Source organism: Sinocyclocheilus rhinocerous, unplaced genomic scaffold (genome assembly GCF_001515625.1).
Source record: "Sinocyclocheilus rhinocerous isolate Xijiao unplaced genomic scaffold, SAMN03320098_v1.1 scaffold1744, whole genome shotgun sequence".
NCBI classification, from domain to species: domain Eukaryota; kingdom Metazoa; phylum Chordata; class Actinopteri; order Cypriniformes; family Cyprinidae; genus Sinocyclocheilus; species Sinocyclocheilus rhinocerous.
This window is the reverse complement of record NW_015638946.1, coordinates 36,752-60,700: the sequence shown is the minus strand read 5'-3', so window position 1 is coordinate 60,700 and position 23,949 is coordinate 36,752. Positions and strand designations below refer to the sequence as shown.

Genomic DNA, 23,949 nt, shown 5'->3' with positions numbered 1-23,949 from the left:
TTCGTAAAAGAGCATAATAGGACCCCTTTAAACTCCTCTGCCAAATCACTGGAAAACCCCAAGAGGCGGGGCGAAATAAAAGACATCCGAAATGACCAATGCAAGCTGTAGCTGTCACTCATCGGCCAATAGGAGAGCAAGTTTCTCTCCACTACTGTAGCAGGTTTGGTTGAGCCGTCAGATACACATTCACACACTGTAAATAATACTGCGAGTGAATATACTCACTGTGAGTGAGTATTATTTCTGTTTCAAATGAAACAACGGCCTCGGCTCGACCAATATTACCGGATTTTTTCTTGTTTCCCTCAAAGTCTCGCGGAGATTTTTTTCCAGCGGTTTTAAAGTGCACGGAGTAGACGGCTGCCCCTCCATTAACCGGTAGTAATGCGGAGTGTAGCCAGCGCTGGCTTCAGCTAAGCCCATCCGACAATGTCACATAAACACCATCATCACTAGCAGCGCCACGAAAGCTTCACTGGAATAATCTTTTTCCAAATGCCATCGAAGACAGACGGGAGAATACCGGGATATTTAAACGTCAGGTAAGAGCAGTCTGATCGGCTCGTGCTGATGTCACCTGTTTACCTCTAGAGTCTGACTCTGATACATGATCAGCTTTCGATCTGTTACTGTAACAGGATCCACTGATTATACATGACAACACAGCGTTATCCAGTGATGACATTATATCTAAACCGAGCTCTAGAACTAGGAATAACAGCTAAATAGGAAGCTGTTAGTTTGCATCCTGTACCTGATCATTGTCATTTAGTGTAAGGCCTGTCCATCGTCTTCACCCAGCAGTCAGTCACTGTCTAGAGAAAGTGCATAACGCTGATGTGATGTTTACATTGATGTATTACGTAATGAATTAAGTAATTGCACTTCTAAAAGCCTGTTCATATTGCTAATGTATTGGTATTACAGGTGGGTGTGGCTGTTTTACACATCATGCACTTCACAGCTCAGATGATTGACTTAAAATAAGAGGTGAACAAGTGCCATTGAGATGTATGGGAATGCTAACAGATTGCTTTGTCCAGGTATTATTGACCTCCTTGATCCTTTCGGCCAGAAATCAAGTACGCTTTGCTTGACTTGAAACCCTTTGACATGTTTGCCCAGATTCCTAATATTTACCAGCATGGCAGACAATGGATAAGATGAAGAGTTATGTTTTTCAAAACCGTGTTGGCCTTTTTAGGATGGCCCAAATCACTGCCAGATGACCTGAACTGCTGGATTTTTCTTACATTTCAGACTGGAGATGACGTGCAATATCAGTAAAAGGTCATGCAGTAAAGCCTTCTCTGTCTCGTCTTGTATCCTCGATATTAGTCATTATGCAGTAGTGGCATTTGTGCACCATTATTGTGCATACAGGAAGCTCTGAGTGAGATTTAATTTGCTGCATGAATTCCCCTGCTGCTGGGGAAAAACCAAACAGCCACATAGTCTGTGTGTTGATACAAGTGTGTTCGGCTGGTTATTGTAGTGTCGTGGTCATTGATGAAGTATGTAATTTAACCTAGTCAGTGGCTGCCATGTGATGTTGCTTAAAGGAATAGTTCACCCATAAATTAAGTTCTTTCATCATTTACTAAACCCCACGTCGTGCCAAAACTGCATGACTTACTTTCTTCCATAGAATACAAAAGAAGATATTTAAAAGATGCTGAAAAACTGTACGTTATCCATACCTTTCATTGTATGCACAAAAACACAGAGACATCTTCAAAATACTTTTTTTTGTGTTTTACAAATATTTTTGTTACAGTTTGGAATTATTTGAGGGTGAATAAATAATGACAGAATTGAAATTTTTGGGTAAACTAAGATTCACTGTTTTAAAATATGATGTGTCGCATTGTTCTTAAAAAGTTTGATGGGGAAAAAAACAGCAGAGGTGGGGTGTAGGTAGAATGTTAATGCTTAAGTCTTGTGGTGTATAAGAGGTTGAAACAGACAGCTCTCAGTGTAGCAGTCTGTCTGACGCCATGGTGTTTCCATTCAGATCACTTCACTCATGCATTGCTGTTTAGGACAACTTTGTGTTAGTTAAGAACAGAACCGCATTCAGCGTGCTCTGAATGTGTGTGTTCCATTTTACACAGTTCATTTCATTCATTTGAATAAATTATATGTTTTTATTTGCTTTATTTTATTCAAAAAATTGATGACACAGTATTTAACAGTGCTATTCTGATAGGTGTTGACAGCATTTTTGATACTGAGACGTTCTTATATTTATTAACCTCATGTGACGTTTAGGCATATCTGCAGTAGTCGAGTTTGTATGCATCCTTGCACAATGTTCCCAGCCATGGCCCTGCAGTTGCTAATTATGGTAATAATATGGCAAATGCTAGTGGGTCACTGATAGTTCCCTGGAGGGGAGCAGGAAGGATTGGTCAGAGCTGGTAATTTTAGGTGGCAACACATTGGGGCTAGTCAGTTCACTCGGCAGCCATAATTGTAACACCCCCAGACAGCTATTTCCAGCCATGCAAGTACAGCTCCTATTTATCCCCTTGAATGGAAAAAGATAAAATCTACGTAACGGTTTGTCGTCATTGTATATCAATAACTTATTCGAATTTTATTGAATCTTGCATGAACAAAAAAAAAATACTATCAGTCAAATTGGCCAATGAATCGCACTCAAAATATGAGCATTGTTTGTTACCATAACTGTACAAAAGCGCACAAAAAGATCTTACTGATGATCGGCTCATCCTGCCGACTGGGGTGTCTAAAGGCCACGATATACTCACTGTGAACTTCTTTTTTCCTTCTTCGCTTAGGGGTAAAAAGAAGTTTGAAAAATTCAGCTGGAAGCACTTTACACAATAGATTGCTTTAAAGCAAGCAGCTTTACAGTATTAAACATGAAAAAACAGTGTCTGTATTGCCCTCAGATAGAATTACAATGTTCGATATAAAGCATCTCTTCTGTGTTTTCATGTTTTTACACGCTTCTGACCTTGACGGACTGAACAGAAAAAACGGAGACGATTTCTATGTCAAAGAAGGCAGAGCCCCAAACACACCTACCTACTACATAATTGCCACAGACCAGTGGTAGTTTGAAGATGTATACCAGCTGGAGTAAACTTTTCCAGAAAGTTTCCTTTGGCAAGCTGTTTCGAATTCCCCAATGAAACTTCATTTTGGCCTGATTTTGTAAGAAATGACATCACACCAGTTAGTTCTTCGGTTTCGCTTGAAGTATATTGGAGCCTTGACACCCTGTCTTTTTAAAAAAAAAATCAGAATCCCAAAAATCTCCCACACTGGCAAGTTAACTTTTTTGGGTACGGGTTAGAGTGTCTTGCTTTTGTCTGTCATCCCCTTTGACATGATTTTGTGCAGCAGTAGGAGCTATACACTGTCTTTTTTATGTAATGATGGGTGTCAACCAGAACATATGTGCAGTGCACCTATATGTGCACCTATTATGTTGGAGTGTCAACCGGATAGTTACTGGCACTAGATAACTACAATATGTAGAATTATTTTCATACCAATATATATATATATTTTTTTTAAATATCACAGTTTGCCTCAATACCGGTATATTGCGACCCCCTACAATTTTCACCATATTGTGACTCAGGTTTTCTCTGTTGCCGGCTGTGACAAAATCATGAGCTAAAAGACACTAGACAAACAAAAACTAGACTAACTTTGTTCTTAAACCTTTATACTCTCTCTGTTTTTTAATTATTCCCTGTCTCTCTTTTTCCAGCTCTTTTTGTCCATTCTGTCCATCCATCCCATTGAAAAGGTCATGAAAGCTTCCTCTTCCTATTCCCACTGACCCCTGACAACCCACTGACCTTTGACGTGTGTTCCTGTCATCTTCAACCCTCTCCTGCTATGCAGCCATGAGCTCTGCGCTATGGAGCCAGGAAAAGCCAGCAGGCAGTTTCCGGGACGACTGGCACTTCTACATTGTGGTGAAGGAGTGCACTGTGGAAAAGCCGGGTCAGAAGACTCTGCGCATTCCACGCGGCAGCCTTGGCCAGGCCTGCCAGGAACGCAACAGCCTGGGTCGCACAATCCCACCCAGCAAGGGTAAGTGCAGCCTACGCATCCTGGACCAGACCAATGTGGTGGTGAGCGTGGATGAATGGGACGTTATGGAGCTTGAGGAGAAGCTGGCGGAGCTGCTGTTCCCCATCACCAACTGTGAAGAGCGTTACAGCCTGCTGTGCGACAGAGCGCGTCTGGACAGGGCCCGCGACATCAACTGCGGATCAAAAGTTCGAGTACAGCTGAGGTCTGGCGACGAGCCTCTTCCAGGTGTGGTCCGCTTTAAAGGAGCTTTGCTGCCCGACCGAGCGCTGAGTGGTGTCTGGTTTGGTGTTGAATTGCTGGTGAGCAACACTGTTTGTCTTGTTTGACGTTGTTCGTCTGGTTTTGGGTTCACATGGTCCTTGAGCGTGTGATCATTACAGAACAAAGCTGCATTTGTCTCCGGGGCTGAGCTGGGAGATTTGGACGAACATAATTTAAGCCTGTAGGCTGCTAGTGTGGGTTAAGGCTAGTCTCAAACCTACCATCACACGTCAACAATGTCTTTTGTTTATATGGCACATGCGTGATGTTATTTATGAGAGTTCTGATGTCTGTGTTGGTGAATGTAATGTCCTTTTCTCCTCTGTCTTTCAGGAGGAGGGCCGGGGTCAAGGTTTCACCGAGGGCTCTTATCAGGGTCAGCAGCTGTTTCGTTGTGAAGATGAATGCGGTGTCTTTGTTGCACTGGATAAACTTGAGCTCTGGGAAGATGAGGTGGAACGTGTGACGCTACAGGATAATGACCCGGAAGTGGAAGGCGAAGGACCGCCACTGGAGATCAACTCTCGAGTGTTGGTGCAGACACGGGATGGCCCAGAACGGGGCACTGTTATTTTCTGTGACTTACTGCCTGGCAATGAGAGTCTTGGATACTACGTTGGTGTTGATATGGTAAATTAATTAGACGGTGGTGGTGAATAGCTGTTTTTAGCTGCAAGTTACAGTTGCATGCTCTGTATGTTTAATATTACAATTTTCATGAAGCAATATATTTGGTCATGAAGGTCAGATATTTTAGAAAGTGCTATTCAAGTTGATGATTAAGTTTATTATTAAGAAATTATCGAGGATGCACGATATACAAATTCTGGCTGATGAGGTAAGACCTTCGTTCAACTTAGCAAGGCATCTACCACATTCAAGGCCCAGAAAGGTAGTAAGGACATTGTTAAAATAGCCCATGTGACATCAGTGGTTGAACCTACGAGAATATTTTTTGCAAGCAAAGAAAATGAAAAGAACAACTTTATTCAATGATTTCTTCTGTTATTGGTCAGTCTCCGTTGCCATTCACGATTCAGTCTACTATTGTAGCTTCATAAAATTAAGGTTGAACCATTGATGCTACATGGACTATTTTAAGGATGTCCTTACTATGTTTCTGGGCCTTGAACATGGCAGTTCCGTTGCGGTCTATGCAGGGTCAGAAAGCTCTCGGATTTCATCAAAAATATCTTAATTTGTGTTCCAATGATGAACGAACGAAGGTCTTACGGGTTTGGAACGACATGAGTATGAGTAATTAATGACAGAATTTTCATTTTTAGGTGAACTAACCCTTTAATTCTCTGTCATTTTGTCTAAATAACATATTTTTGAGATTTGATAAAAATTACATTTAACAGTGTTATTAAATTATGAGTGTTTTTAAACATTAACTTTAAGTGAAGGGACCGATATATTGTGCATCTCTTTAAAATACGCTACCATTCAAATGTTTAGGGTCATTAAGATTTTTAAAAGAAATATTACTTCTATTTAGAATGGGCATATTACATTTATAATGACATTTATAATCTTATGAACGATTTCTAAAATAAATGCTGTTCTTTTGAATTCATCAAAGAATCCCGGGGGGGTAAACTATTTTTGAGCACCAAATCAGTATACTAGAATGATTTCTGAAGGATCATGTGACACTGAAGAGTGTAATGCAGAGTAATGGCTGCTGAAAATTCAGCTGTCATCACAGGAATAAATTACATTTTAAAATGGATTACAATAGAAAATGGTTAAATGTTAATAATATTTCACAATATTACTTTTATATACGCAGACATTAAAAACATTAAAACATCTTTCCGACCACAAACTTTTGAATGGTAGTGTATGTCAAAATAGATTGGATGTTCACCTCCAGTGAGACAGATGTCAGCGAGGAGGGATAGATTGAAGGAGAGATGTAGAGACAGCTCAGTTTTCTCTGTGTGACCACCATAATGGCATGCAGCCAAATGCTCACACAACCAACACACGCCATTCCACTGTTCTCGTCTTTTCACCCTTTGTTTCTCTCTCTTCTGTTAAGCTGTCACTGCTCTCTCAGCAGAGCTCAGCTGGACTTGCTATCACTGACATCTAAATAGTGTAGATGTGAAAAGGTTTAGGTTTTGAAGAGTTTGACTTATTTTTCAGGACAGTACATTACATTATTTTGCTCTAGGTCTTTTGAGTAATAGATTGTATAGATTAGACTTAAAATATATTTGAGTCTATTTAGTAAGTTAATGCATGTATTATTATTATAACTGCAATTTAATATACACTAAGAAGATTTGATGAGTTTGGCTTTATTTGTTTGAACATGCATAAAATAGTACCTAGGAAAAGGCTATACATTCGAAATCTAGATTAAAACATAACAGTAGAGATCTGGTATGTAAAGGGTGTGGGTTTCGAGTCCAGAGACATCAGTCGTTCTGATGATAGTGTAGGTTGTGTAGTGTAGCCATTAGAGAATTACAGCTCTCAGTTAGTGAGACGGGTCCTGTCTGGGTCTGAACAAGAACGCAGATGAAGATTTCCATTAGGAGATAGAGACAGGCCAACCGTTGTTTGGCACGTGTTTATTTTGAGATGAAAATTACAGTGTTGTAGATGCGAACGTTTATGAGATGATCTAGGTCAGGTGCCGTAATAGGGTGCTGTACCTCTCGCCCTCAGGACAATCCCATTGGAGACTGGGATGGGATCATCGACGGCAAACAGCTGTGTAATTTTGCTAGTCTTGAACACACCCGTCTCGTCCCCATCTGTGATGTGATGCCAGGTAAGGGCTCTCACTTCATATTTCTGTATTCTTTCAGATGAGGGTATTAGATTTTATTCTGGCTTTGAGTTTGCTTACTGCTAGTTTGAGCACCTCAGATTCAAAGTACAAGAAGTAACTTGGTCGTTACAAAAGTTAAAACGTAACGTTTTATAAAATATAAATGAATTTAAATTTAGAATTTACAAAACAATACATTCATTGCATTTATTAAAATGTATATGCAGTTTATTTAAAAAAAAAAAAGTAAATAAATTGCTTTTCTGTCGAGTGTTTATGGATTGTTGATATTTCTGTGTGTGTTTTAGACTTCAAATCAGGGTGTAGGCTAAATATTTGTTGTCAGAAAGCAAAGGGCTCTAGTGTGTATGTGTGTGTGTGTGTGTGTGAGTCATGTTAACACACAGGAAACAGAAGCTCTTTGTCTAAAGGCCTTGTTTTTTGTGAGCGGAGTGTGTGGAGCTCTCTTTGTTCCCTCTATTTATTGATTTGTTTGTTTGTGTGCATGTTTATGTGTGTGGGAAAAACATCTTGTCTTGGTTAATGTCTTAAAGCTACCGCTCTTCCTTAGTTTATCTTTGAAACTAAAGGGATCTGTAAATGCAGTCATCAGAGTGTAACCTGCTGCTTTGTGTGATGCTGTATGTGATATTACCAAAAGCTTATGTCAAAGTGTTAGTATTTTGTATAACAGTAAACGTATGTATCAGGTAATATTTGTTAAAAGTTTTACCCAAAAATGTTTTATATATTTCATAATTATAAAATAGTACCTATTTAAAAAAAAAAAAATTACATTTTGTTCTTTTTATTTGGAACTCGCACCAAAAGATCAGATTTATAAAGTGTTAATGTTATTGGTCAAATCCATAGAATACAATAACCTTGAAAATCTAAATTTAAGTTTAAAAGAAAAAAAATCTCCTTTGGCCCATATAAGGATCTTGTGGATTTTGAACAATATGAGAATTTTGTGATTTTTTTTTTTTTAGGCGAGCTATTTGCTTGTATTGAAACTTGTCTGTCTTTATTTGTTTGCAGAATACTCCATGCAGGATCAGAGGCTGCCCAAAGTATTTGCCTGCAGGGGCGGCAGTGACAAACCTGGCAGCCAGAGCAAACCAAAGAGCAAAGGTATTATTCCTGTTATATATTTATACAGTTAATAGTGGTTGGCGATATGAGCAAACTCTTATATATGAGTAATTTCATTTCATTATATAGTTATTTTTTTGCTGGAAATAATTTTACAACACCAACATTTAGATACCAATGGAATTTCACTATTTCAAAACCAGTGCAAAGACTACTCTAACCAATGTGAGTAAAAAGATCTCAAGTAATTATTAAAAAAATTAAACAGTCAATGTTTTTCAGTCAAGAGAAATTAGTGATTTTTCTCCTTTTGTTTGATTACCACTAACAGATTAGACAGCATCAGGTATATTAGGCTGATGTTGCTTTCAAAGCTAATACAATTTACTTTACTTTCAGAAAGTTTGTGGTTTTGAAAACTGCTATTTCGAAAGATTTTTTTCTGTTTAAAAAACAAAAGAAAGAAAGAAAGAAACAAAACCATAATTTTTAAGTACTGATGTACATCCTTTAAGGAAGAAGCACTCTCTCTCTCACTCTGTCTCTTGCTCTTACTGGCTCTAATGTAACTTGCTGCTCTTTTGCTTAAATTTTAAAATTTGTCCTAAATTCTGTTCTGATGGATCATGTGAAATCTTCACCAGACATGTGATTTCGGCTAGAATGCACACACAAATGAGTTGTTGAACATGTAATCCCACATGTATTCCCTTTTCCTATGCCCCTGTCTCTCTCTCTCTCTCTCTCTCTCTCTCTCTCTCTCTCACTCACTCACACACACACACACACACACACACACACACACACACACTGTTTACTGTCTTCCTATTTTCCTATCTTCCTATCGTGACTGTTATTCAGGGTTAGGCCTGCAGCCTGGCAGCAGGAGCAAGTCTGAGTTTTATTATACGCTAAATGGCAGCTCGGTTGATCACCCTGCTCAGTCCAAAGCCAAAAGCACATGGTACATAGATGAAGGTAATCAATAATCAATACAGATGGACAGACTGGGAAACTCTAATAATAAACATCTTAACAGCACGGTGCCTTTCTGCTAATATTCAGCCTAAAATTAGACCACAATCAACTTTAGTTACCTTTACTAGTCTTGGAAAGAAAAAGTCACATGTTAATCAATGCCTTTGAATGCATCAGTGGTGATTTGAAAAGGCAACTTGCTGCTCACTCACTCTCTCACTCACTCACTCACACACACACACACACACACACACACACACACACACACTGTTTACTGTCTTCCTATTTTCCTATCTTCCTATCGTGACTGTTATTCAGGGTTAGGCCTGCAGCCTGGCAGCAGGAGCAAGTCTGAGTTTTATTATACGCTAAATGGCAGCTCGGTTGATCACCCTGCTCAGTCCAAAGCCAAAAGCACATGGTACATAGATGAAGGTAATCAATAATCAATACAGATGGACAGACTGGGAAACTCTAATAATAAACATCTTAACAGCACGGTGCCTTTCTGCTAATATTCAGCCTAAAATTAGACCACAATCAACTTTAGTTACCTTTACTAGTCTTGGAAAGAAAAAGTCACATGTTAATCAATGCCTTTGAATGCATCAGTGGTGATTTGAAAAGGCAACTTGCTGCTGAGATCTTTTATTGGGAATCCGGTTCACTGTGACATGAATGGCACGTGACCTCATAGCATGACATCATTGATCAGAAAATCTCAGGTGTCATTCTGAATGTTCTGTGCTACAGTAATTTGTGTTTGCATTTCAGATTCAGCTTTCAATTAAATGTAGCTATAAGGCAATAAGAAATAAATGAGAATGAATAAATGATAAATGTATTTACTTAGGTCAGTTATTTTCTATTTTTTTTCTTTTTTTAGAAAACTTTTATTTAAAACTTTTCATTAATTTGCATCACATATAATGTTTAGTATTTATGGCCAGTTTTATGTATGATTTGTGAAATTCATACATTTCACAAATCATACATAAATATACATCGATATTTGATTTATCTCCACTCATCCATTGTGTAATTGTGTGTCTGAATTTTGTATTTGGCATTAAACACATTGGGATATTGTATTCCTTAAACATTGCTTTCATCTGTGTAATTATTTCATATTTCATGTCACTCTTTACTAACGTGCACTGTTGGAGAATGTTCCAGGGGCGGTCTGTGATTGGTTAAGGGGTTTATATTGTGTTTGTGGTGTGTGCTGCTTTCATTCTCTTTCACCAGACTGTCATTCTTCCAGTGGTGACTTTTTTTTCTGTAGCCCAGTGGTTCTCCAATATCTTCATATTTCATGTGTTGGTGTGTGCTTCAGTGAGGAGAAATAGCCAGAGCTAATCAGCTTTGAAAGGACATCATATTTTGGCCTTTTTTTTAAAAAATTTTTTTAGTATACACTACTGTTCAAAAGTTTGAGTCAGCAAGATTTTTTTTTTCTGTCAGCAAGGATGCATTAAATTGATCAAAAGTGATTGTGCATGCATACACACACACAGGTTTGTTTTGGTGAATTGTGGGGACATTCCATAGGCGTAATGGTTTTTATACTGTACAAACCGTATTTTCTATCGCCCTACACCTAAACCTACCCCTTACAGGAAACTTTCTGCATTTTTAGATTTTCAAAAAAACTCATTCTGAATGATTAATAAGCCTTTTGAAATATGGGGAACCTCAAAATGTCCTCATAAATCACCTTCTCGTTGTAATACCTATGTCATACCCATGTTATTATACAAATTGTGTCCTCATAAATCACAAAAACGTGCGCGCGCCGCACACACACACACACACACACACTTTGAACTTTCTATTCATCAAATAATGCTGGAATTGGATAAATGTAATTTAAAATGGATATTTTACACACGTTCAACATATATTAAGAAATGTTATTTGAGCACCATATCAGCATTATACTTATTTCTGAAGGATCATGTGACACTAGAAAACTGTTATCTTAAATTGTAATAATATTTTGACAATATTGCAGTTTTACTGTATTTTTGATCAAATAAATGCAGCCTTTTAAAAAACATTTAAAAAGAACCCCAAACTTTTGAACGGCAGTATAGCAGTATATAAATGTAAATCTTCTGGGGGCTTTTATGCCTTTTTTTTTAGATAGGACAGTTGAGAGCAGACAGGAAAGTATTGGGTGGAGAATGGGGGCGGGATCCGCAAAGGACCTTGAGACGGGAATCGAACTCGGGTCGGTGTGAGCACAGTTGTGCTATATGTCGGCGCACTAACCACTAGGCTATTGGTGGCGATAGCCTAGTGTTATTTATATTTATATTTATATATATATATAAATAACAATATTACTGTTTTTACTATATTTTTGATCAAATAAATGGATCTTTAAGCATAAGAGACGTCTTTCAAAAACATTGAAAGAAATTTGCTCTGTTATAACTGTTATGTGTTTCTTTTGTGCGTGTTTAGGAGGAGGAGTGTGTGGGCTGCACTGATGGAACGTTTAAAGGGATTCGTTATTTTACGTGTCCACCAAAGAAAGCTCTGTTTGTCAAACTGAAGTGCTGCAGGCCTGACTCACGATTCCCATCCTTACATCATTCACCCAACCCCATAGAACGATGCAACTCCATAGGTAAGAAATACACTTTAATTGTCAGAGTCCATGTTCCTATGCTTATGATTATGATGGCTTACAGTAAACCAGATTCAGGGATATGTAATCTTAATGTCCAGTGCTATACAAGCTTTATAAACAGCATTTGCAGCATAATTTTGATTTATCTAAAAAAAAAAAAAGTGACTCTATATAGTGACTTTTTTAGGAGCAAAAATTGCATGTACATTAACACACTAAAGCCCTGGGTATACTTCATTTTCTGTGTTCTGCTCTGTCTAGTGCATAATTGAAAGCACAAGCCTGTAAAAGTATACTCTGTTGACCCTGAACGTGGATAGATGCGTTCTGCTTGTGCAAAGTGCTTTGAGTGCTGAGATCACTAGTACATACTGATGATGTGATTTGAGCTCCACGCAAAAAAAATAAAAAAATCGGGCTGCACATGGACAGTGTGTGCAGACAACAGCAGATTGTTCTGACAAAATTTACATCACATAGACTGTACATGAGCTGGAGTGAAACACGGACAAGGGAAAAATACTGTTGGCATAAAAGTGGAAGTAAATGACCCACATTCCAGTATTTGTTTTTGTTTTTTAGTTTTCTCAATTCCTTTGTATGTATGTAAGTGCATTACAGACATGTAGGTGCAGTTAGCTCCATATAAACTGCTTTACTGATGTCATGTCTTTTTCTGGTATCTTTTTGAAAATGATGCATGAGCATGTCACCATGACAGCGCAGTTTGACTTAAATTTTGCTGAGATGAGAATAGGAAGTGATTCTGTCGTACTAGTATTATGTTAACTTGTACAATAAACAACTCTTGTGGCTATATGTTGAAAATAGCATGTGTTTTCATCTTTTATATTTTTATAAACTGATAGTCGAAGTTTGTTTTGTGTAGTATTAATTAACATTTGCACTGTAGATCCTACAGTAGATCTTAACGTGTTGATGTCAGTCAACACTGAAGCTCACATTATAATTAATCGATATGACTGATCAGTATTTTTTTTCTGCAGCTTTTGGGGGTTACCTAAGCGAAGTAGTTAATGAGAACACTCCTCCTCGGACAGAAAATTACGGTTTAGAGGTGATGGTGGGGAAAAAGAAGGGAATACAAGGACATTACAACTCCTGCTATCTGGACTCTACTCTGTTCTGGTGAGCATACACGCACACAAAGTGTTTAATTTCTCTGTATCTCGATGATATCTACACTGAGAGTTAAAAGTAGGAATTACTTTACACATTACACATTACATTTGCTTGACACTACTGCAATGAATTTGCTTAAAAGATAATTTCTTAATGTTAAATTTGTAAATATGTATTCTTCTGTCTCTTTCTGCGTGTCAGTCTTTTCTCCTTTAGTTCTGTGTTGGATACGGTGCTCCTGAGGCCAAGATCTAAAACTGATGTAGAATATTACAAAGAGACACAAGACTTACTACGCACAGAAATAGTCAACCCACTACGAATGTGAGTGGCATACAGTTTATTACTGCATATTATTTGGCTCATAGAACTTGTAAAAATTCTACATTTAAGTATTCATCCAAATATTCCCTTTTACTCATTCTCTGTGACAGACCTGCTTGTGACCTTATATTAATCTGTGTGTGAATTTGTTAGACATGGCTACGTGTGTGCCACTAAAATCATGAAACTTAGGAGGATATTGGAGAAAGTGGAGGCAGCGTCAGGATTCACTTCAGAAGAGAAAGGTCAGAAAAGTCTCAAAGAAATGCATTGATAAAGAAATACTGCCCTCTAGAAATGCAAGCAGAAGCTCTTAGGCACTTGTTTTATTCAGCTTTTGAGATATTTTCATGTTGAGTGTTTGTAATATTGAGGAACAACACAAATGGTTGGAGTATTCATTATTAGAGGTGCACCAGTTTGATTTTTACTGGAAATGTTTATACTGTATTGTATTGTTGGAAAACACTACTCTTTTTTTCAAAATATTAAGAAGTAATGTTTTCAGCTACACAGTATGACAGAAATATAATTATGTCAGACCTGTTGTAATGCTATTATGTGATCTCTAGTTCTTAAATTTTTGAGAACACGCTAATAGAACACGCCATCTCCTCAAAAACTGTCATTATGATACCAAGTAGTTTGGGAGTGATATTTTTTTCTTTTTTCAATTACTTCATAGAAGCTTTTAAGGATCTTTTATCTTGAGTACATCCTGCTGTTTTAGGGAACATTGTGCAACCATACTGAAACACAGGTGGCACCTATTATGTCCACTTTGTGCTTTTATAAAGTTATCACACACGGCCCTGATATGACACAGAGAACATTCCATTCTTAATAAAAGAAGAATACATTGTTAAAGTTATACACTTTATACTTTTATAATAAGGCTCTTAATTTATTGCACTCAAAATTGAATTGTTCAAAAAAATCTAGAGTGCCAAAAATGTATTAAATGCTAAATATTTACTGTAAATTTATATTACGTTAGTCAAAGTTATCATGGTAACACTTTATTTTAAGGTGTCCTTGTTGCACGTTACATGTACTTACTATTATAATAACAATAAATTATGAATAATTACATGCAAGCAACCCTAAGCCAAACCCTAACCATATAGTAAGTACATGTAGTTTATTAATATTACTCAGTACTTAAATGTATAATTACACTGTAACAAGGACACCTTGAAATACAGTGTAACTGTTATCATAATATGGCCCCACTTTATTTATTGTATTGTACTTATTTATAAGCACATTATTTATAGTTTCTTTAACTTCTGTGTACTAACATTTAAATTAATAACTTGATAAGCTGCACTTATTATGTGCATACATGTTTTTACCTTGTACTTATAATAATAATAAACTGGATGTATTACACTGTTAATTACACTGTAATTACACTATTAACCCACCTTTAACCCATGCCATGAAATGTCCCTAACCTTACATGTATCAAAAATACATGGTACAAAAACTTTTTTTTTGTGCCATAAGTACATACTAGTTAAAGACACCTAATATAAAGTGGGACCTCGTAAGTAGGTACTGTACATTCAACACCAAAAAAACGTTATTATATAAAAAAAACACTTTCAAGATGATCTACATTTGAACTACAAAGAATTGTGAGATGAATTGTAATTGATTGATTGCTATAGTTCAAATATCTAAATGTGTTCCAGTATATCAAAGCTTCTGTGTTGAGTGACATAGTAAGGCGTTCTCTTTCTGTTTAGATCCTGAGGAGTTCCTCAACATCCTTTTTCATCACATCCTGAGAGTTGATCCTCTTCTCAAACTTCGGTGCGTCTCTGACACCCTTCAAATCCATGCTAGAATCAGCATTCTTGGGAACGCCACAAAGCTGTTATTAAAAAGTTGTGTTTTTTGTCTTGGTAAAAACATGATTTTATTATTTGCAGGTCTGCAGGACAGAAGGTTCAGGACTGTTACTTCTATCAAATCTTTATGGATAAGAAAGATAAAGTGTTGGTGCCAACCAGCCAGCAACTTCTGGAGTGGTCCTTCATCAACAGTGATCTCAAATTTGCAGAGGTATGTACACAGGGTATGCTCTGAATGATTTATTGTTCTTTACAACATATTATTTTATTTTTCTGTGAAAAAACAAAACAAAAATATTTTTAATGTTGGTAACACTTTATTTCGATAGTCCACTTTAGACATTCTGTTAACAGTAAGTAACTTTGCAACTACATGTCAACTAGCAGTTAGTAGAGTATTAGTACACTGTCTGCTTAATATCTTCTAACACTTTCTTTGTCAACTTATTCTACTAACCCTAAACCTACCCTAACAGTCTACTCTGAGAGTTAGTAGACATGTAGTTGCAAATTAATGAGAATTAGTTGACATGTAGTTGACATGTAGTTACAAAGTTACTTATAGTTAATAGAATGTCTAAAGTGGACTATCGAAATAAAGTGTAACCTTAATGTTTTTTTAATGTATTTATTTGGGGTCAGTAAGTAAGATTTGTTTAGTCTTTTTGAAAGACGTCTCTTATGCCCACCAAGGTTGCATTTTTTTGATCCAGAATACAGTAAAAACCGTAATACTGTGAAATTGTAATTTAGATTCATTGAATAGGAAGTTTAAAATAACTACATTTATTTGAAATAGAAACCTTTTGGAACATCTTAAATGTCTTTACTGTCAATTCTGATGAATTGAATGTATCCTTGCTGAAGCACATAGAAAAACAAAATTAAAAGAGAATTAAGATGCATTTAGATGAGAATTTCCACATCCAAATATGTTTGTTGGTGTGGTGTAAGGACAAATGAAGGGCACTGTCATGTTCTTGTCTGTTTGTTTCTGTCCAGGCCCCTTCTTGCCTTATAATTCAGATGCCTCGCTTTGGGAAGGACTTTAAGATGTTTAATAAGATCTTCCCTTCTCTGGAGCTTGACATCACAGATCTATTAGATGACAGTGAGTCAGTTCAATAACTGATTTGATTTGTGCTGTTATTAGAATACCATTCCACATACCAAAATAATATATCTGTGTTTGAGATAAAGAACTAATATCATGTAATATGCATCATTCTGGCTGTGCTCTATGTTTTCTGTGTTTAAAGGAAAATGATACAACTAATGTTTTTGTCAGCTCCTAGAGAATGTCGAATTTGCGGTGGCTTAGCTCTTTACGAATGCAGAGAGTGCTATGAAGATTGTGACATCACACCAGGAAAGATCAAGCAGTTCTGCGAAAAGTGCAATACACAGGTAGGACACAAGACACAAACATGTTCTTCTAGCGCTAAGAAAATTCAATTATCTTTGTCTGCAGTACCTTTCATATCCACTAGATGGAAACTTTTCCAAATGAATAATGCTCAAACACGCTTGACTATAGCAGTTCCTTTCTGTGCTTAAATATACGTGAATGTACATGTTTTTGTTCTATATATCTGTCCTCGCATATGTGTTAATTTCCTGGACCTTTAGGTACATCTACACCCACGGCGTAAGTCTCATCGATATGTTAAGTTATCTATACCTAAAGAGCTGCAGGAGTCGGTTTGGAGACAGGGATCTTACCCTCACCAGCAGATGGAGCTGTTTGCCGTGCTCTGCATTGAGACGAGCCACTATGTTGCCTTTGTCAAATATGGATCTGCAGACTCGGCCTGGCTATTCTTCGATAGTATGGCTGACCGCGACGGTACAGACGACTTTCTATCTGATATAATTTCAATATAATCTATCTAATATCATTTTAATACAACTCTCACCTTTTGAGTTTTATTGAATAAATTGACTCACTGTACTTTTACTGAATTGTCATATTTTTTTCTCTGTTTTTGGTGGTAGGCGGTCAGAACGGGTTTAACATCCCACAGGTGTCCCCATGCCCTGAAGTAGGGGCCTACCTGAAGATGACCCCAGAGGAACTCCACGCACTGGACCCCAAGAACATCCAGGGCTATGCACGCAGACTTCTCTGTGACGCCTATATGTGCATGTACCAGAGTCCCACCATGAGCCTCTATAAATAGAGAGGGAGAAATGAAGAAGGATGGAAAGGTAGGAAAGGGAATGGCCGAGAAGGAGAGAGATGAGGGAACGAGGGAACAGAGGAAAAGGGGCTGTGGTGAAGAGAGAATGAGGAGGAAAAAAGTGCCCAGGAAAATGCACTCCCACGTCCGGTTGCCTCATCCTCTGTTCTGCATCTCTCTGTACATACTGCAGGGTAAATACAGTCATGAGAGCGAAGGAGAGATCAAGAGAATGAACGAAAAAGCATATTTGCACTGTGTGAGAGCATATGTGTTTGTGTGTTTGTTGAAGTGTCGTTGTTGTTTTCTCTGATCTGTGCCGTCTTGGGCTAAGCTCAAACTCTTGAGTGTTCCGAGCGGTGTTTTGCACGGAGAGAATTCGCAATCTTTCCAGCCCTCAGGTGTTTCGCAGACGCTCACTCACCTGATGGCTTCACATTCGCCACCTACCGCCAGAACTGACCCCTCCAAACAACAACACATTCTAACCCTGTAAATGAAGCCTTGGATGAATGACCAAAACAGGATGTTTCCCTTCTGTCTGAATTCTTCCATTCGTCATTAACCCATCTTAATGCACTGCAGCATCCAGCATTAATTATAGTTCAGATGCACTGTGTGTAGTCCCTGTTTTTGCCTTTATATTTTGCTGTGAAGTCTTTGTCAGGTGTGTTCACATACAGCAGAGCCCTTGACTGCCATGCACTGGTCCCAGATCAAGACAGAAGAATGAGATGATTAAGCACACTTTTTTTGTTTTTTTTGACATGAAGAATAATATAATTGAGCCTTTTCTTGTTAAAATAGGAATTATTTCATTTTATTATGATTTGGTTTTTATAAATGTGGAAATATTATTTTAAATATTGCAAAAAAAATACTAGCAGCTTCCCAGGCCATGCTCTCAAAATCATAAATTAGTGGTAAATTACTTCTTACAGATACGAGTCAATTTGTGCAAATATTATGATGATGTGAAATTCCAAAAGTTACTGTTTTGCAGTCAAGGACATGTTACTGTTATAAAGAACTGATTCCAGTTCCTGTTTGTATATGACATGCTCTGGTTTGAGTGTTCACGGCGGAGGCTGAATGGGCAGAAGCTGTTTCACGCTAAACTGCAGTGCTGTTGGCTAATTTGCGGTAACACTGTTCATCGAGATACTGGATTGATGTACTGTGCACATTTTTGCTATGGGTTATCGGATTGTTTACATGGCCTGGTTTAAACTGAAAGGTTATGGAAAGAAACATGCATTGGGATTGTTTTTTAATCTCTGCTGATGTAACCGTACACTATTGGAGAGATTCTCCATGAGCGGCTGTAATGGGAGAAAGAATGACGACTAGTGTACTTGTGTAAAATGAAGCCAGGTGGACGTTATTATCTCTGTGCTGTTCTCTTAAATGTTAACTAAATTAAAATGCCATTTTGAACACAGCTTTTGTGGTAATGGCTGCACTGCTTTTGATTTGGTCATTTGGGATTGTTTGTTAAAATGTGTGTTTTTTAAATAGAAGTGAAGAAGGAGTGAAGAAGAAGGGGTGCAGTTTGTGTGTGTGTGTGTGTGTGTGTGTGAAGTGAATATTTACCTTGAAAAGTTGACATATGTGCCACCAAGCTGTGAGAATCTCTGTCTTTGCATGTCACTGAGATGTGTGCAGCGTTTGTGCTTTGATGCCAGCAGTGTTTTCATCTGCCACGTGTCTGAGTGTGTGTGTTTGTAGACGGTCTTCAGCAGGCAGACGGGCGAGGTGTGTTTGGATGTCCGTTGCGTTAAGTGTTTTCATAAGTCTGTGAGTGTTTGTATGGGGATTTGTCAACTGCCAGCGGTGCTGCTTTCACCTGTCAACTGTGTGGATCTCATTAACATGGTGTCACGACCAGGGCATGATGTGGTCTCGGACGCAAACACACGCAAACACAAGCTGGACAGATGGGGCTGATCTGTAGTGAAGGCTCAGCAGCTGGAGACACAGACGCGCACACACACACACACATGCCACATCAAGTCTCCACCCCTGATGACCTCATATGGTCACAGCCATTACATGTTAAGTTGTACCAGTAGATGTAGCGATATAAATCACACTATATTTTAATGTTTCATTGTTACGGTCTTTGCACACTGAGTACGAAATTTTCGTCCGAATTTTTCGCAAGTTAAAAAATATGCGACCTCACGTTGTCAATCACGTTTACACACTGCCTCTGAAGCTTTCGTCCATCATAAAAAAAATTCGGACCAGGTTCGATTTTCTGCGTTTTCGCATCCGTAGCAAGCATTTTGATAGGAAATGCTTCGACAAATACAAAAAAAAAAAACCTAAAAAACGCATACGTAAACTAAGTTCTGAGTAATATTGTGCCTTTAGGTTTAGGATTTGGTTTATTGTTAGTTGCTAGTAATAATAAATAATTTGCTCTCACTACTATAATAAATACAAGTAATGTTTAAGAAGGACACATTAAAATAAAGTGCTAACAAAATTTCCCAAATCTTTGATTGTCCACTGTACAGTTTGATACTCGTAATAGGTCTGTTAGTGCTTCATAAATCATAGGTGACACTTTACAATAGAGTCTCATTTGCTAACATTAATTAATGCGTTATCTAACATTAACTAACAATGAGCAAAATATGCTTGCAACTTGTATTAACCTTTGGTAATGTTACTTAATACAAATATTAAAAAATATATTAGGAAATATTAAGATTAACAATAATGAAGATTAATAAATGTTGTATAAGTATTGTATATTGTTAGTCCATGCACTGTAAGCAAACTTTTTTCGAAGTTCTAAATAAAACTGATTATTGGAGTACATTTGCAAGAAAATACTATTTCAATGTTTCTACTTCAAAAGTTTTACTTGTGTGTTTTTTTATTTTTATTTATTATTTGTGAAATTTACTAGCTTTTTCTTAAAAAATCTTTTTCTAACTAATGTTAACAAATAAAACCTTTTTGGGTAACACTTTATTTTGATAGTCCACTTTAGACATTCTATTAACAGTAAGTAACTTTGCAACTACATGTCAACTAGCAGTTAGTAGAGTATTAGTAGACTGTCTGCTTAATATCTTCTAACACTTTCTTTGTCAACTTATTCTACTAACCCTAAACCTACCCTAACAGTCTACTCTGAGAGTTAGTAGACATGTAGTTGCAAATTAATGAGAATTAGTTGACATGTAGTTGACATGTAGTTACAAAGTTACTTATAGTTAATAGAATGTCTAAAGTGGACTATCGAAATAAAGTGTAACCTTAATGTTTTTTTAATGTATTTATTTGGGGTCAGTAAGTAAGATTTGTTTAGTCTTTTTGAAAGACGTCTCTTATGCCCACCAAGGTTGCATTTTTTTGATCCAGAATACAGTAAAAACCGTAATACTGTGAAATTGTAATTTAGATTCATTGAATAGGAAGTTTAAAATAACTACATTTATTTGAAATAGAAACCTTTTGGAACATCTTAAATGTCTTTACTGTCAATTCTGATGAATTGAATGTATCCTTGCTGAAGCACATAGAAAAACAAAATTAAAAGAGAATTAAGATGCATTTAGATGAGAATTTCCACATCCAAATATGTTTGTTGGTGTGGTGTAAGGACAAATGAAGGGCACTGTCATGTTCTTGTCTGTTTGTTTCTGTCCAGGCCCCTTCTTGCCTTATAATTCAGATGCCTCGCTTTGGGAAGGACTTTAAGATGTTTAATAAGATCTTCCCTTCTCTGGAGCTTGACATCACAGATCTATTAGATGACAGTGAGTCAGTTCAATAACTGATTTGATTTGTGCTGTTATTAGAATACCATTCCACATACCAAAATAATATATCTGTGTTTGAGATAAAGAACTAATATCATGTAATATGCATCATTCTGGCTGTGCTCTATGTTTTCTGTGTTTAAAGGAAAATGATACAACTAATGTTTTTGTCAGCTCCTAGAGAATGTCGAATTTGCGGTGGCTTAGCTCTTTACGAATGCAGAGAGTGCTATGAAGATTGTGACATCACACCAGGAAAGATCAAGCAGTTCTGCGAAAAGTGCAATACACAGGTAGGACACAAGACACAAACATGTTCTTCTAGCCCTAAGAAAATTCAATTATCTTTGTCTGCAGTACCTTTCATATCCACTAGATGGAAACTTTTCCAAATGAATAATGCTCAAACACGCTTGACTATAGCAGTTCCTTTCTGTGCTTAAATATACGTGAATGTACATGTTTTTGTTCTATATATCTGTCCTCGCATATGTGTTAATTTCCTGGACCTTTAGGTACATCTACACCCACGGCGTAAGTCTCATCGATATGTTAAGTTATCTATACCTAAAGAGCTGCAGGAGTCGGTTTGGAGACAGGGATCTTACCCTCACCAGCAGATGGAGCTGTTTGCCGTGCTCTGCATTGAGACGAGCCACTATGTTGCCTTTGTCAAATATGGATCTGCAGACTCGGCCTGGCTATTCTTCGATAGTATGGCTGACCGCGACGGTACAGACGACTTTCTATCTGATATAATTTCAATATAATCTATCTAATATCATTTTAATACAACTCTCACCTTTTGAGTTTTATTGAATAAATTGACTCACTGTACTTTTACTGAATTGTCATATTTTTTTCTCTGTTTTTGGTGGTAGGCGGTCAGAACGGGTTTAACATCCCACAGGTTTCCCCATGCCCTGAAGTAGGGGCCTACCTGAAGATGACCCCGGAGGAACTCCACGCACTGGACCCCAAGAACATCCAGGGCTATGCACGCAGACTTCTCTGTGACGCCTATATGTGCATGTACCAGAGTCCCACCATGAGCCTCTATAAATAGAGAAGGAGGAATAAAGAAGGATGGAAAGGTAGGAAAGGGAATGGCCGAGAAGGAGAGAGATGAGGGAACGAGGGAACAGAGGAAAAGGGGCTGTGGTGAAGAGAGAATGAGGAGGAAAAAAGTGCCCAGGAAAATGCACTCCCACGTCCGGTTGCCTCATCCTCTGTTCTGCATCTCTCTGTACATACTGCAGGGTAAATACAGTCATGAGAGCGAAGGAGAGATCAAGAGAATGAACGAAAAAGCATATTTGCACTGTGTGAGAGCATATGTGTTTGTGTGTTTGTTGAAGTGTCGTTGTTGTTTTCTCTGATCTGTGCCGTCTTGGGCTAAGCTCAAACTCTTGAGTGTTCCGAGCGGTGTTTTGCACGGAGAGAATTCGCAATCTTTCCAGCCCTCAGGTGTTTCGCAGACGCTCACTCACCTGATGGCTTCACATTCGCCACCTACCGCCAGAACTGACCCCTCCAAACAACAACACATTCTAACCCTGTAAATGAAGCCTTGGATGAATGACCAAAACAGGATGTTTCCCTTCTGTCTGAATTCTTCCATTCGTCATTAACCCATCTTAATGCACTGCAGCGTCCAGCATTAATTATAGTTCAGATGCACTGTGTGTAGTCCCTGTTTTTGCCTTTATATTTTGCTGTGAAGTCTTTGTCAGGTGTGTTCACATACAGCAGAGCCCTTGACTGCCATGCACTGGTCCCAGATCAAGACAGAAGAATGAGATGATTAAGCACACTTTTTTTGTTTTTTTTGACATGAAGAATAATATAATTGAGCCTTTTCTTGTTAAAATAGGAATTATTTCATTTTATTATGATTTGGTTTTTATAAATGTGGAAATATTATTTTAAATATTGCAAAAAAAATACTAGCAGCTTCCCAGGCCATGCTCTCAAAATCATAAATTAGTGGTAAATTACTTCTTACAGATACGAGTCAATTTGTGCAAATATTATGATGATGTGAAATTCCAAAAGTTACTGTTTTGCAGTCAAGGACATGTTACTGTTATAAAGAACTGATTCCAGTTCCTGTTTGTATATGACATGCTCTGGTTTGAGTGTTCACGGCGGAGGCTGAATGGGCAGAAGCTGTTTCACGCTAAACTGCAGTGCTGTTGGCTAATTTGCGGTAACACTGTTCATCGAGATACTGGATTGATGTACTGTGCACATTTTTGCTATGGGTTATCGGATTGTTTACATGGCCTGGTTTAAACTGAAAGGTTATGGAAAGAAACATGCATTGGGATTGTTTTTTAATCTCTGCTGATGTAACCGTACACTATTGGAGAGATTCTCCATGAGCGGCTGTAATGGGAGAAAGAATGACGACTAGTGTACTTGTGTAAAATGAAGCCAGGTGGACGTTATTATCTCTGTGCTGTTCTCTTAAATGTTAACTAAATTAAAATGCCATTTTGAAAACAGCTTTTGTGGTAATGGCTGCACTGCTTTTGATTTGCTCATTTGGGATTGTTTGTTAAAATGTGTGTTTTTTAAATAGAAGTGAAGAAGGAGTGAAGAAGAAGGGGTGCAGTTTGTGTGTGTGTGTGTGTGTGTGTGTGAAGTGAATATTTACCTTGAAAAGTTGACATATGTGCCACCAAGCTGTGAGAATCTCTGTCTTTGCATGTCACTGAGATGTGTGCAGCGTTTGTGCTTTGATGCCAGCAGTGTTTTCATCTGCCACGTGTCTGAGTGTGTGTGTTTGTAGACGGTCTTCAGCAGGCAGACGGGCGAG

General features: G+C 37.7%; 2 protein-coding genes across 2 annotated transcripts; both read left to right on the top strand.

The window, feature by feature from the left end:
* Window positions 1-182: 182 nt before the first annotated feature.
* Window positions 183-18,784, top strand: LOC107750229 (ubiquitin carboxyl-terminal hydrolase CYLD-like). Its single transcript, XM_016565513.1, has 15 exons — window positions 183-545; window positions 3,752-4,382; window positions 4,678-4,974; window positions 7,027-7,132; window positions 8,174-8,266; window positions 9,089-9,205; window positions 12,851-12,992; window positions 13,188-13,310; window positions 13,464-13,555; window positions 15,062-15,128; window positions 15,248-15,380; window positions 16,172-16,280; window positions 16,458-16,576; window positions 16,799-17,015; window positions 17,165-18,784. Exons 2-15 carry the CDS (start codon window positions 3,891-3,893, stop codon window positions 17,347-17,349), a joined length of 2,292 nt encoding a protein of 763 aa, XP_016420999.1. The 5' UTR covers window positions 183-545; window positions 3,752-3,890; the 3' UTR covers window positions 17,350-18,784.
* Window positions 18,785-21,020: 2,236 nt separating this feature from the next.
* LOC107750228 (ubiquitin carboxyl-terminal hydrolase CYLD-like) lies at window positions 21,021-23,618 on the top strand. Its single transcript, XM_016565512.1, has 4 exons — window positions 21,021-21,125; window positions 21,303-21,421; window positions 21,644-21,860; window positions 22,010-23,618. The coding sequence occupies exons 1-4, from the start codon at window positions 21,041-21,043 to the stop codon at window positions 22,192-22,194; spliced, it is 606 nt and encodes a 201-aa protein (XP_016420998.1). The 5' UTR covers window positions 21,021-21,040; the 3' UTR covers window positions 22,195-23,618.
* Window positions 23,619-23,949: the final 331 nt, after the last annotated feature.